The sequence below is a fragment of the Temnothorax americanus genome, unplaced genomic scaffold (assembly GCF_048541705.1).
Source record: "Temnothorax americanus isolate GAGA-0224 unplaced genomic scaffold, ASM4854170v1 Scaffold125, whole genome shotgun sequence".
NCBI lineage: Eukaryota > Metazoa > Arthropoda > Insecta > Hymenoptera > Formicidae > Temnothorax > Temnothorax americanus.
Window position 1 is genome coordinate 164,113 of NW_027509259.1, and position 13,444 is coordinate 177,556.

At 34.4% G+C, this 13,444-nt stretch overlaps 1 protein-coding gene across 8 annotated transcripts in view; it reads right to left on the reverse strand.

Moving 5' to 3' along the window:
* LOC143893693 (GPI-anchor transamidase component PIGS-like) overlaps positions 1-13,444 on the reverse strand; it is a 232,714-nt gene that overhangs the window by 163,600 nt on the left and 55,670 nt on the right. For 2 of the 8 annotated variants that reach the window (XM_077399357.1, XM_077399362.1), the window contains one exon: positions 244-387. The exons of 2 other annotated variants lie outside the window; for them this stretch is intronic. In XM_077399357.1, the coding sequence (XP_077255483.1) occupies positions 244-387 (144 nt within the window). 4 more of the 8 variants (XM_077399361.1, XM_077399356.1, XR_013255894.1 and 1 more) reach the window with 4 other exon arrangements.

Here is a 13,444-nt window from a genome sequence, read left to right on the forward strand (position 1 = left end):
CATCAGAGTATTGAATTTTTTTTTTAATTTTTGCAAAATTATTTTGTTAATCGATTTTTAAATTAGAGATCTTAAAGCATTTACTTATGTGTGCGAGTGTTCTGTGCATATGTGCTAGCCCATATACACACACAAGCACTGTCTCTTTCATACGTATGTATATATATAATATTTATTCATTTTTCTCTCACACCAACACATTTCACACCAAATACCCACCGAATTTCAACTCAATAAACTCACCAGATCTGTAATTTGTTCCCAACTCTGTGTTTATTAGTAGGGATTCATCCTCTATATTAAGGGTCACTTTCTCCCCTTTGTGCAGTCCGTCTAAATCGAATGCATTTTTCAAATATGTCCATAGATCCAGGAGATCCTCTTTCACTGTAAAGATTTTCTTTGTTAATTAATGTGGAATTCCCCAAATTTTATTTCAATTCTAAATTTTTAGTTTGTTTATTTGTAATTTAGATGGTAAAGAAAAATCAATCTATTTATTTAAAACTGCAGTTTAATAATTTAACACACCAATGACTCGTCTTAAAATCACACCCAGTTTCGCGCCATTGAATATGTACTCTCCGTTGATATATGCATATATTAATTCAGTCTAATTTGATCGTGTATGTGTGACATCCATGTTTACATACATACATTTGTATACGTGTCGTAGGCGAATGGTTATTTTAGGAAAATAGCTTCTGACTAGGCAAATGCTATCTGCCTGGCCAAATAGCTTTCACCATTTGTTCTTGCTATTTTCCTAGTCAAATGCTATTTTCCTAGGCAGATGCTATTTGACTGAACCGCTGTTAGGCAAATGGTATTCCACGAAGCATGCATTGGTGCACTTCAGTCTTTGTTTTGTAAGGTTATGTTACGGTCGTTCTGCGAGGTGTTTTCTTTAAAGTCGTCATTTTTAAAGCCATATGTAAGTACTTATTTTTCTTTGTTTGTTATTTACTAAGTACTGTTCTCCAGCAAACACAGTAAAGTTATTCTTACTTCGTAATTATCATGCAGGTATTTATTACATGAAGTATCAAGGACTGGGAGAGAATAATAGACATTAGAATAATATTCAAGTAAAGAAATCGCATTTTATATCTCAAAACATATAAATTTCTGCAGCCACGATAAAAAAACGGCTTAAGGGACAAGATAAACGTATGTTGTAAGTTGTAAGTAAATTAATTGCTAGTTATTATGTTTATGCTGCATTAATCCCATCTTAATCCTAAATCTAATAAAGTTTTTTTTATTTAGAGGCTAAATGAAAAATATGTCCAGAAAACAGTTAAAAAACCATGGGACTTACAAAAAATTAATGAAGTCATTGATATATTAAAAAGTTACCAAGAGAAGAAATGTCAGAACACTCCGAAGATGTCAAGCCACGAAAAATATTATGGCGGAAAATATGATTTCCTGGAAATATCCAAAAATTGCAAGAAAAATTTTAAGAAACATACGCTATAGATATTATTATCAATGTAAGCTTATGAGGAAAAAATAATATACGCGTCTAATCAATCTAATCGCTAGTAAAGTGTTTATTGTTGTTCTTGACATAGATTGATATTTTAAGAAGTGTCAAAATTCTGTATTTTTTAAAAACATTATTCTTTCTAATCAATTAATTAGTGAAACAAAAAACCTTAATTTAAAAAAGCATAAAAAGAAATTTTGTGCAATAAAACTTAAACTGTCGCTTGCTTTTTAAATTTGTATTTGTTATTAATTGTATTAAAAGGTTTTTATTTTTTTATATAATATGCATTATATATTTTTTAAAACAGGACTGTGTAATGGTGTACTTATTGTTTGCAGAAATAAAAAATATACAAATAAAGTATCAAAGTAGTATATTATTAAACATACTAAACCAACATAATATAGGTAACAGTGGTAAGCAACACACCGGAAACATAAATAAAAATAAACGTATCACAACTTGAAATTAAAAAATTTTAAACAAAATAAATGTTCATTAATCATACTTAGATTAAAATAAACATAAAATTATGTATACCTTAAAAAAACAATCTATACTGAGACCGGCGTTATTCTTTGACAGACTAACGAATAATACCGACACCTGGCGCGGCCTGGGTCAAGGGCTGCCAGGGCTCTGAGTAATTACGTCGAGATTACGTTGGTTAACTGGGCGCCAGTTAGTTTATGAGAACTAACAAACTCGTACTCTATTTCTTATTCTCTTAATACGCCGTAATCGGCAAGCAATTTGATTCCAAACATGAGACAACACAAGGGGAGTTCCGTCGGAGGACCCAAGGAATTTTGCAGAAGTCAAGAAGAAAATCAGAGAGATAAGCAAGCAACATATGAGTGTATTGAAGTTAGACTTACGTTACAGTCGTGTCGCTATTTGCCGCAAGACGGGCCAGCCATCGAAGGTTGCCATCGAAGGTCTCTCAGTGTTTATGTTTTCTGGCCCCGTCGCTCATGCGAATTCCACATGCTATTGTTCTCTTAACTAATATAATCCGAACAGTTTCTCGTCATGCTCGGCTTTACATAAATTCCTCTGGATTACGATCTCCTGAGTTGCTCACAGAAATTTTATAATTTACAATTTTATTACTACTTAAATTTACATATTCGATTTATTGCCGACGTGGCCCCACGTTGGGCGCCAAATGAGACCGGCGTTATTCTTTGACAGACTAACGAATAATACCGACACCTGGCGCGGCCTGGGTCAAGGGCTGCCAGGGCTCTGAGTAATTACGTCGAGATTACGTTGGTTAACTGGGCGCCAGTTAGTTTATGAGAACTAACAAACTCGTACTCTATTTCTTATTCTCTTAATACGCCGTAATCGGCAAGCAATTTGATTCCAAACATGAGACAACACAAGGGGAGTTCCGTCGGAGGACCCAAGGAATTTTGCAGAAGTCAAGAAGAAAATCAGAGAGATAAGCAAGCAACATATGAGTGTATTGAAGTTAGACTTACGTTACAGTCGTGTCGCTATTTGCCGCAAGACGGGCCACACGGCTCGTTGACAATTTTAGACGAATACCGTCCACACAAATACGGCGTTGACAATCTTAGACGAATACCGTCCACACGAATACGGCGTCGACAGTACGTGACGACGAAACTGACCGAAAACCGGCAGACAGCTGATCGCTTAAACGTACGCAGGACTGATCCCGCCGAATACCGACGGAAGAGTCCTCGAGATCTCTCGGTCGTTCCGCTACCACGCGCCCACCCCCTTCGATCCTACCATATTTCGTCGCATGCGGCCATGCTATTGGCCCTTCGTCTCGACGGTTCACGGGGTTCAACGCTCATGCAGCGCGGGCGGTACGAAACGTACAGTTGGTAATTTCGTCGGATCAAGCATCGGTGTCGAGGGGAGGGTTTTGAACATCGAGTGTCGGTGTCGAGGAAAAGGGGCTTTGGTTCTCCTGTCACAATACATAGCAGGTAAACAAGTAACAAAAAAAGACAAAGAGAACAGTGAGTCAAATGTAATGTACGTCTTTTCTTAGTTGTCATAGTCAATGACGTGCAATGCTCGCTTACTTAAACGAAGTAAAATACCTATCAGAAAAAATAAAACCTTATTATTTATTTTGGCAAGGATTACTCGAATGACATTTACTATTGCACAAATGTTTAGACTTAAAACAGGCACATCGTTTTGTACTGCACTGTTTCTTTGATGGTTGGCATTGACATTTTGAAAACCCTTGCCCTGAAAACATAGATTGGGAGGCGCAAGCTTCTCTTACAGAAATAAACTGTTCTTGAGGAATGTCGCTATAATTAAAACTAATTGAAGATACAGACGTTAAGTCGCCTCTGGTAAACCAGTTTTTCAATATGCCACTTTTTGTACCTATTCTGTACACGTTATTTTTCTTCTCAACTATAATTCCTTCTAAATTCTTTTTGTCCAAGGGTCCTCTGTCAAATTTCGAGACAGCTACTGTTACGTATTTGCCAGTTTCTATTTCGTTGAAAATTGTTCTGCTTGTTTTAATCATCTCTTCAGCACCTTTGAGCTGCCCTTCGTAACATTTTTTTCGGTTTATTCTAATATTTTCTTCATGGACACAATGATTGCAAGTAACTTGGCTGCCAAATCCCTCGTCATTTTCGTGAGAAATACCGCAAGTAACATGCACTATTCCGCCGCAATTTGAACAAATGTGTGCACCTGTAGTTTCGTTGCCACAAACACAGCAATATAAGACATTAGAGTTAATACTTTGGCCCTTATCAGTGTCCTGGTTTAAAGCATTTGCAGAAACGTCGATTATTATAGGTATTTTGTCTATATTTTTTTCCACATACGTTTGTATTTGATAATCTACGACTTCCTCGGTGGCAATTCCGATGCCAACATCACTTATCTGTACTTTTTGACTAGTGCCCTCTGCCCTTAAATCGACAGCTTCTTCTACTACTGCATCGTCGCCAATGTTCGGTGAACTTTCTGTATTATTATTGGTAATGTTTGCGTCAATGACTTCTAAGTCCTCTTCAGTTAATATTTTATCAATAAAGTCTGATGGTAAATTTGTTGATCTTAAGCCTATTTTGGGATCTGCTCCGTACAGACTTTTATAGGGTGATCTTCCAATGATACGATGAAGCGATGTATTTTTCTGCCATTGCACAAAGTAACATCCAAGCGACCAATGAGAAGTTTTATGCTCTTCCATCCAAATTCTTAGCATCTGTTCGACATCTTGATTTGATCTCTCAACAGAACCTTGGCTTTGAGGATGCCTGGGTCGTCCATGTACAATTTTGCACTCTGGCCATAACAAAATCAACTCTTTAATTACCTCGGCAGTAAATTCTCGTCCATTATCACTTTGCAAAATAATTGGAGCGCCTTGTTCAAGAAAGATTTTAAGTAATTCACAAGCCACCTCTGCAGCTCTTTTTGTCTGTAATGGTCGCAAGTACAAAAATTTGGTAGAATGGTCTTGGTAATTTAGAAGCCATTTGTATTTTCTATCGGCGCATGATTGGAAATCAATTAAGTCAACTTGTCCTCTGACATTAAAATCTTCAGATTTTATGGGTCTTACCACCAAACCAGAATGTTTCTGCGTTTTTTTTAAATTGCAAGTCGTGCACAACTCTCCGTATATTTCAACAGCCAGTTTTGGAATATTACATTTTTTTTTTAAATTATGAAGTACTTTATCTCTTCCCCCGTGTCCTGTTGCTTTGTGTTGTTCATCAATTTTATCAAAAAACTCCTCAATTGGCGTAACATAAATAATATCATCACCCAGGGACTTTTGTTTTAAAATAACCTTTGATATACCGGATATTTCCAGGAGATCATATTTTCCGCCATAATATTTTTCGTGGCTTGACATCTTCGGAGTGTTCTGACATTTCTGCTCTTGGTAACTTTTTAATATATCAATGACTTCATTAATTTTTTGTAAGTCCCATGGTTTTTTAACTGTTTTCTGGACATATTTTTCATTTAGCCGCAAATAATATTTTTCTCTATCTACCATGTTGCCTCTAAATAAGAAAAACTTTATTAGATTTGGGATTAAGATGGGATTAATGCAGCATAAACATAATAAGTAGCAATTAATATACTTACAAAATACGTTTATCTTGTCCCTTAAGCCGTTTTTTATCGTGGCTGCAGAAATTTATATGTTTTGAGATATAAAATGCGATTTCTTTACTTGAATATTATTCTAATGTGTATTATTCTCTCCCAGTCTTTGATACTTCATGTAATAAATACCTACATGATAATTACGAAGTAAGAATAACTTTACTGTGTTTGCTGGAGAACAGTACTTAGTAAATAACAAACAAAGAAAAATAAGTACTTACATATGGCTTTAAAATTGACGAATTTAAAGAGAACACCTCGCAGAACGATCGTAACATAACCTTCCAAAGAAATACTGAATGCATCAACGTTTATCTTGTCCCTACATGATAATTACGAAGTAAGAATAACTTTACTGTGTTTGCTGGAGAACAGTACTTAGTAAATAACAAACAAAGAAAAATAAGTACTTACATATGGCTTCAAAAATTGACGAATTTAAAGAGAACACCTCGCAGAACGATCGTAACATAACCTTCCAAAGAAATACTGAATGCATCAACGTTTATCTTGTCCCTACATGATAATTACGAAGTAAGAATAACTTTACTGTGTTTGCTGGAGAACAGTACTTAGTAAATAACAAACAAAGAAAAATAAGTACTTACATATGGCTTTAAAATTGACGAATTTAAAGAGAACACCTCGCAGAACGATCGTAACATAACCTTCCAAAGAAATACTGAATGCATCAACGTTTATCTTGTCCCTACATGATAATTACGAAGTAAGAATAACTTTACTGTGTTTGCTGGAGAACAGTACTTAGTAAATAACAAACAAAGAAAAATAAGTACTTACATATGGCTTTAAAATTGACGAATTTAAAGAGAACACCTCGCAGAACGATCGTAACATAACCTTCCAAAGAAATACTGAATGCATCAACGTTTATCTTGTCCCTTTTAAGCCGTTTTTTTTTAACACTTCATGTAATAAATACCTACATGATAATTACGAAGTAAGAACAACTTTACTGTGTTTGCTGGAGAACAGTACTTAGTAAATAACAACAAAAGAAAAATAAGTACTTACATATGGCTTTAAACATAACCTTACAAAACAAAGACTGAAGTGCCCCAATGCATGCTTCGCGGAATACCATTTGCCTAACAGCGGTTCAGTCAAATAGCATCTGCCTAGGAAAATAGCATTTGACTAGGAAAATGGCAAGAACAAATGGTGAAAGCTATTTGGCCAGGCGGATAGCATTTGCCTAGTCAGAAGCTATTTTCCTAAAATAATCATTTGCCTACGACATACGTATGGCCATGGCTTTGGCCGAGCCGCAGCGACGAACGCAAAACAAAATAACGTCGCCGCGCGCGCATATTTGTAAAGATGTATCTTTACTCGGCAACAGAGAAGGAGCCCAGCCTCGCGCTCTATCTATTATATCTATTTCGCCTCTCTGTTTCTCCCCTTCGCTCGAGCGTCGCGCAACGCACCGCGCTCCCTCTCCTTCAAGTCTCCTCACGCACCGGCCACGTGCACACCAACTCTCGAAACCACAACAACGAATCTCCCCTACCATGCGAGCAAGTCCCAACCGGCATACCACTCGCTATTGTCGTTGTTGCACCATTTTGTTTTTCAGACATTCGCAATTTCTTTTCTCAAATTTTACATCTTTTTTTTTAAGAACAACGACTTTATGCAATCCCGGCTTTAACTTTGTCGCGATCAGATTTCTCTTTCGCCACGCGCTTATTTTTACACGCCCCTATAAAATTCAAACAAAAATCACCACACCTTAATCACACCATTACGCATCTACGAAAAAAAAACCGAAAGAAATTTCAATGCGTATGCGTACCTATGCGCCGTGTTTTCTCGCGAAACAAAGTAACACGTAAGAGCTTACTTACCGGCTTCTTGCGACATTTCCGCATCGGCATTTTGCACACCATCAGCCATCTCTTATACCTCGAATCTCAGCACACTGTATAAAAGAGAAAAGGTCCTTGCCTCGAAATTGTCCGCGCCAACAAAAAATTCACTGCGCATTCACACACGATTTTTTCTTTCACGCGATTTTTCTTTCACGCGCAGTGGAAGTGTGCTGGGCCCATAACCTGAGAGGATTGTAGTGCAGGGAGTTGGTCAAAAGAATAAAACGATAGTTTATGTTCATATGTTAGTCTATATTATAACATTCCCCGTATCACACCCAATAAGGTAATAGTCAAAAATGGACACGCCACGTAAGTAAGTTCGTCACACGACACGACCGCTCAGTTAGACTGAAGGATCCAGAATCGACGCGCCGGGGCCTTTTGTGGCCCGCGCAGCATCGGCGCATGCCTAGGAGGGGATAGTAAGAGGGAAGGAGAGACAAGAGCAAAGCGCTCCAGTATTCTCACATTAATCAACATTTTATTTCGCTCATAAAGCTTTCTCTTATGAGGAAACCTGTTTTTTATGCATAATTATTAGTAGATATTTATTAATTTGCTTCACACAGCATATCACTCTATTCTCTCTAAATACGCGGCACTCAGGCGATATAAATTTATTTAAAAATCATACAATAATGCTAATGCCGGGAACTCTTCAAAAACTGCTTTAATATGCTCAGAACTGTTTGAAAAATATTTTACATAAACCGGAACTCCGACATTTCGTACGGCATCTCACTCTATGCTACGGAAAACTAGCAGATAATTTTGCTTTTTCATAGAAGAAGCTTTGTTTTCAATGTTTTCATAAACTTCGTATATGGACCTTTGATCGCATATATAAAGCTAGGTCTAATCAATCAAATTTTAAAGAATTATATATGAAATAGGGGTAGAAAAAAAAAAAAAAAAAATTGTTTTTATAGTTTTTGATGCCAATGTGTTCAGAATGTTCTAAAACGTCGGAAAATCGTAATTTTAAAAGATGTCTGTGTGTGTGTGTGTGTGTGTGTGTGTGTGTGTGTGTGTGTGTGTGTGTGTGTGTGCCAAATTTACCGAATTTTCTATAACTCAAAAACTGATTAACCAAATCTTAAAGAATTATATATAAAATATCGGTAGAAAAAAAACTGAAGAATATAATTCAATTAATAAAAATTTCTAATAATAAAGGGGTTACCAAATTCTATCTAAAAAAAATCTACATGATTACTCTAATTTCCGCAAATTTTGAGATATTGAGGTTGTTTTATAGATAGAGTAGTTGTTTTGAATTTGAAAAGAAAGTTGTTTTGAATTTAGCGAAGATTGGTAAAAGGGTTACCGATTTCTGCCTAAAAAATGTATAGAATAGACCAAGGCAAATCGGATTACTAATTAGCACAATAAAATAGCTCGTTTGAAATATAACACTAACGAAAACTGTCTTAAAATTTATATTGATCCGATTCGCCTCGGTCTACCTTAAGTTATTTGATGGATAGAGTATCATTAAAGGAAGATTGTTAGTGAATTTGGTGCGGATCGGTGAAGAGATTACCGATTTCTGCTTAAAAAGTGTATAAGATGTACTTGTGATTTTATATAGATTACCATTAAAAGAAGGTCCTTTTGAATTTTGCGAGGATCGGTGAAGGAGTTACCGATTTCTGCTTAACAAGTGTATAAGATGTACATGTAATTTTATATAGATTATCATTAAAGGAAGGTTGTTTTGAATTTTGCAAGGATCGGTGAAAGAGTTACCGATTTCTGCTTAAAAAGTTACATGTATAACTTATACATGTAATTTTATATAGAGTATCATTAAAAAAAAGTTGGTATTGATTTTTGTAAGAGTATAACAAATATTAGTATAACAGATATTAGTTGCAATAAAGCTTTATCACAATAAAGAAAAAGTGTGCAAGTAGACACTTGCACACTGCTTCCTCATAGTTTTTAAGTGTGCAAGTAGAAACCTGCTCATTACTTCCTCATCGTTTTTAAGTGTGCAAGTAGAAACCTGCACATTGCTTCCTCATAGTTTTTAGGTGGGCAAGTAAAAACTTGCACATTGCTTTCTCATAATTTTTAAGTATGCAAATCATAAATTTGAACATTACTTCCTCACAATATTCAAGTATGCAAGCACATTGCTTAATCAACATTTTATTTCGCTCATAAAAGTTCCTCTATGAGGAAGCCAAATAAATAAATATCTACTAATAATGGAGTAAATGGAAGTTTTTAATCGATCCCCTTAGGGTTACAATTCTCATCCATCACTAACCTTCTCCTCTCACTTAACCCTTTGGGTCAACGGGTTAATGTCTCTTTCCGAAAGACGGAGCCCAGTTTTTTCCGCACGAGAGTCCTTTTCTCGCACGGAGGGCGCAGCTTTCAAAAATAAATTCCATGTTTACGTGCTCAAGTGGACTCGAACCTAATTTCTCAGATTACAAGTCTGGCGCTCTACCACTAGACCACACTGCCGCCTAAATATCTACTAATAATTATGCATAAAAAAACAGGCTTCCTCATAGAGAAAGCTTTATGAGCAAAATAAAATATTTTTATTTTGTACTGTTACATTTAATTAATTGTGATTAAAATAATTCTTTGTAATATTATAATTTTGTTAAGGAGAATTAAAACTACTACCACTTGAATTGGAATAAAAAGACCCTTGAATGGGAACACAAAGATATATACCACTTGCGTTTTATTTTTTAAAAGTAGTTACACAACAATTATTTTTTAAAGCAATGTATATATTCTCTTTGCAACTGGCGCAATTTAAAGATTCCACATTTTTTTTTTAAATACATGTCACTTGAGTTGAGTTAGGTAACATAATTTTGTGATATAATAATTTTATTGTTAAGGGAGAAATTAAAGCTACTACCACTTAAGTTAGATTTTTGGATTTATACATATCACTTAGGTTAAGCTAGGTAACGTAACTTTGTGATAATATATAATTTTGTTAAGGAGAAATAAAGCAATTACTTAGGTTGAATTTTTGAATTTACAAAATACATTGCGTGTACTTGGTGCCTTTATTTACCTTTTTTGAAAAAGGTAATTCAATAAACAAAATCGTATTTAGCATACAAAAACCTACAAGAAACAATAATTTGTTGTTCTTGAATATTTTTTTGTTGAACAGTGTTGTAAGAAATTTTTTTGTTCAGTCCTGTTTTATAATTAATGAGAAAGTTTTTTGTTAAGCGTATTGTTACCTTTATCATATTTTAAAGAATAGATCATGACAATGCTTCCGCTCACGTTCGATAGTTAAAAATAAGTTGACATATAAAAATAAGTTTTTAGCTAAACTGACTATATCATTTACCTTCCATATTCCTGATCTTTTTTCCAAGGTAAAAAAGAAAGCATTTTAGTTCTGTAAAGGAAACCTCTGTAGACAGCAGTGACAAGGCACATAAAAACAAAAAGAATTTTTTTCAGAGTATTTCAGAGGCTTCTAGATCTAACAATATGACGTGTATAGAATAGGGAGAGAATTGCGTTGAAAAATAAAAAATGAATTTTTCTAGATTTTTTAAAATTAACTTTGTATTAAATTATTTTGGGAACTTTGCAGACAAATTGTATATATAATGATTGTTTGAGGATTACAAATTCTCGCTGATTGAACCTTCTTGTTGCAATATCATATACATATATAGTAAATTGAAAATAAATGTATTTTCACTGAGAAAGTAGCAAAATGGTAATAAAATTACTGAATGTAAAGTCTTCAATTAAATTATTAATTAAAATTTAGATCAAATCGAGCAAATGTCTTAAGCAGTTGGCATCAGTAGCTAAGTTTTTTTCATTGAATACCTTTTTATTTTAATATCTTTTTGAAGTAAAACTTCTTTAGGCACGGTAGTGAGTTCGATTCGCGACACGAAATTACGAATTTCGCAACACGAAAAGTGTAACAAAATTTCGACCAATAGGCGTACGGCATTGGCGAGACGGCTCCTTCTTTTGGCACGGTAGTAAGTTCGATTTTGCGACACGAAACTCAAAAGTGTAACAAAAATATGACCAATAGACATACGAAATAAAAGTTCTTCGGCACGGTAGTAAGTTCGATTGTGCGACACGAAAAAACGTCACGAAATAGTGTCACGAAAATTCGACCAACAGGCGTACAAAGTGAAACTTTTTTTGGATCGGTAAGTAAGTTCGATTTTGCGACTTGAAAACGCGTCACGAAAATTCGATCAAGCGTACGGCACTGGCGAGACGGATATAGTGAGAACTGCGTGTAACACTACATTTTCGAGTTGCGGGCGGCTTAGAGTGACTAATTCCGTTGTACCTATTGTTTTTATATTAATTTCAGAAAAGTTATGGCAAAGCTTTGCCTTCAGAAGTTTCACTTCTAACGCGCGTGGCGACCACGCGTTTATTTTTTTATATTATTATTTATTTTTTTTTATTAAACCTGTTACACCATTTAAATACACCTTTTTATATCTCCAAAAATTTTTTGTGGACATATATTTAGCTTGATATTTAACTTCATAATCATATTTCAGGATCATATTATGGCTTAACTTTAGTAAATCATCTAAGTCCGATTTTGATGAAATTTTACAGATACGTAGTACTTATTAGATGTAATCACAGCCACTAGTGCGGAGTGCCTATAGTTTTTGAAACATTCAAATTTTTAATATTTGGCTTAATTAATGTTTTTCAAGATTTCGATAAAAAAATAATTAGAATTTAAATATATTTTGTAGAAATGTTTCATTAGTGTAATAGGAAACTGTAGGTTGTTAAAATATAATTATCGAAAAATCAAACAAGCTTATTTTCGCGTTACATTTTTCGATATCATCTCTCGTTGTATTAAAACTTGTATTAAACGTTATTTTTGCATGGGTTTAAAATTTCCACGCAAAAATGAAGTTTTCCGCATACTACTTGGTGTAAAGCGAAAGCCATTCCACAACGCCCGGTGCTTATAGTGCGAAAAATGTAAGGAAATGAGTTTCTTTGATTTGTTGTTTTTTTGTCTATAATATTTTATTAACACTGTAGATATAGTTTCCTAATAAATTAAATATTTCAGCAAAATATTTTAGAATTTTTATTAATATTTATTTTTTATATCAAAATCTTGAAAAACGCTAATTAAGCCAAACAATTAAAATTTGGTTTTCTCGGAAACTAGACATTTCCGCAACTCCGCATTAGCGGAGTGGCTTCAACTACATTTAGTAAGTACTACCTTACCTGTACAATTTCATAAAAATTGGACTTAAGTGACTTAATTGTATATAGTACACATTGTATATAGGATCTACAGTTTAACGCCGATTCCGAACGGCTATATTTTTTAGAGAAGTTTTCTTGGCAAGACATACTCTCGGTGGTTTGCCATTGCCTTCCGAGAGGAGAACGAGCGGATATAAATTTTTCTAGCTCTACCGGAAATCGAACCCGGGACTTTTGGCTCAATAGACCAGTGCGCTGTCTACTAGGCCAACGCTCGTCCACTCATCAGAGAAAAAGTAGTTGCACAACAATTATTTTTAAAAACAATATAGAAAAGATTAAGACTATCTTATCTGTCTACGGGGGAATACAAAGATATGTATCACTTGAATTTAATTATTTATTTTTCGAGATAATACATATAATTGGCGCAATTTAAAGATTTCATACATTTTTTTAAAAAATAATTAATACTTAAAATATCACAATGTTAGTAAGTAAAAAAATAATAATTTATTGATATACATATATTTGACTTCTTACTAATTGATCATATGTTATTTACAACATCATTCAATTATATATCTTAAAATTATAATCTTAACAGAGAGAGTAATAAAAAGTATAAACGCTGAGTATTCTCTGCTTTAACCAAAAGCGCAAACTGTTGTCTGCTTTAATT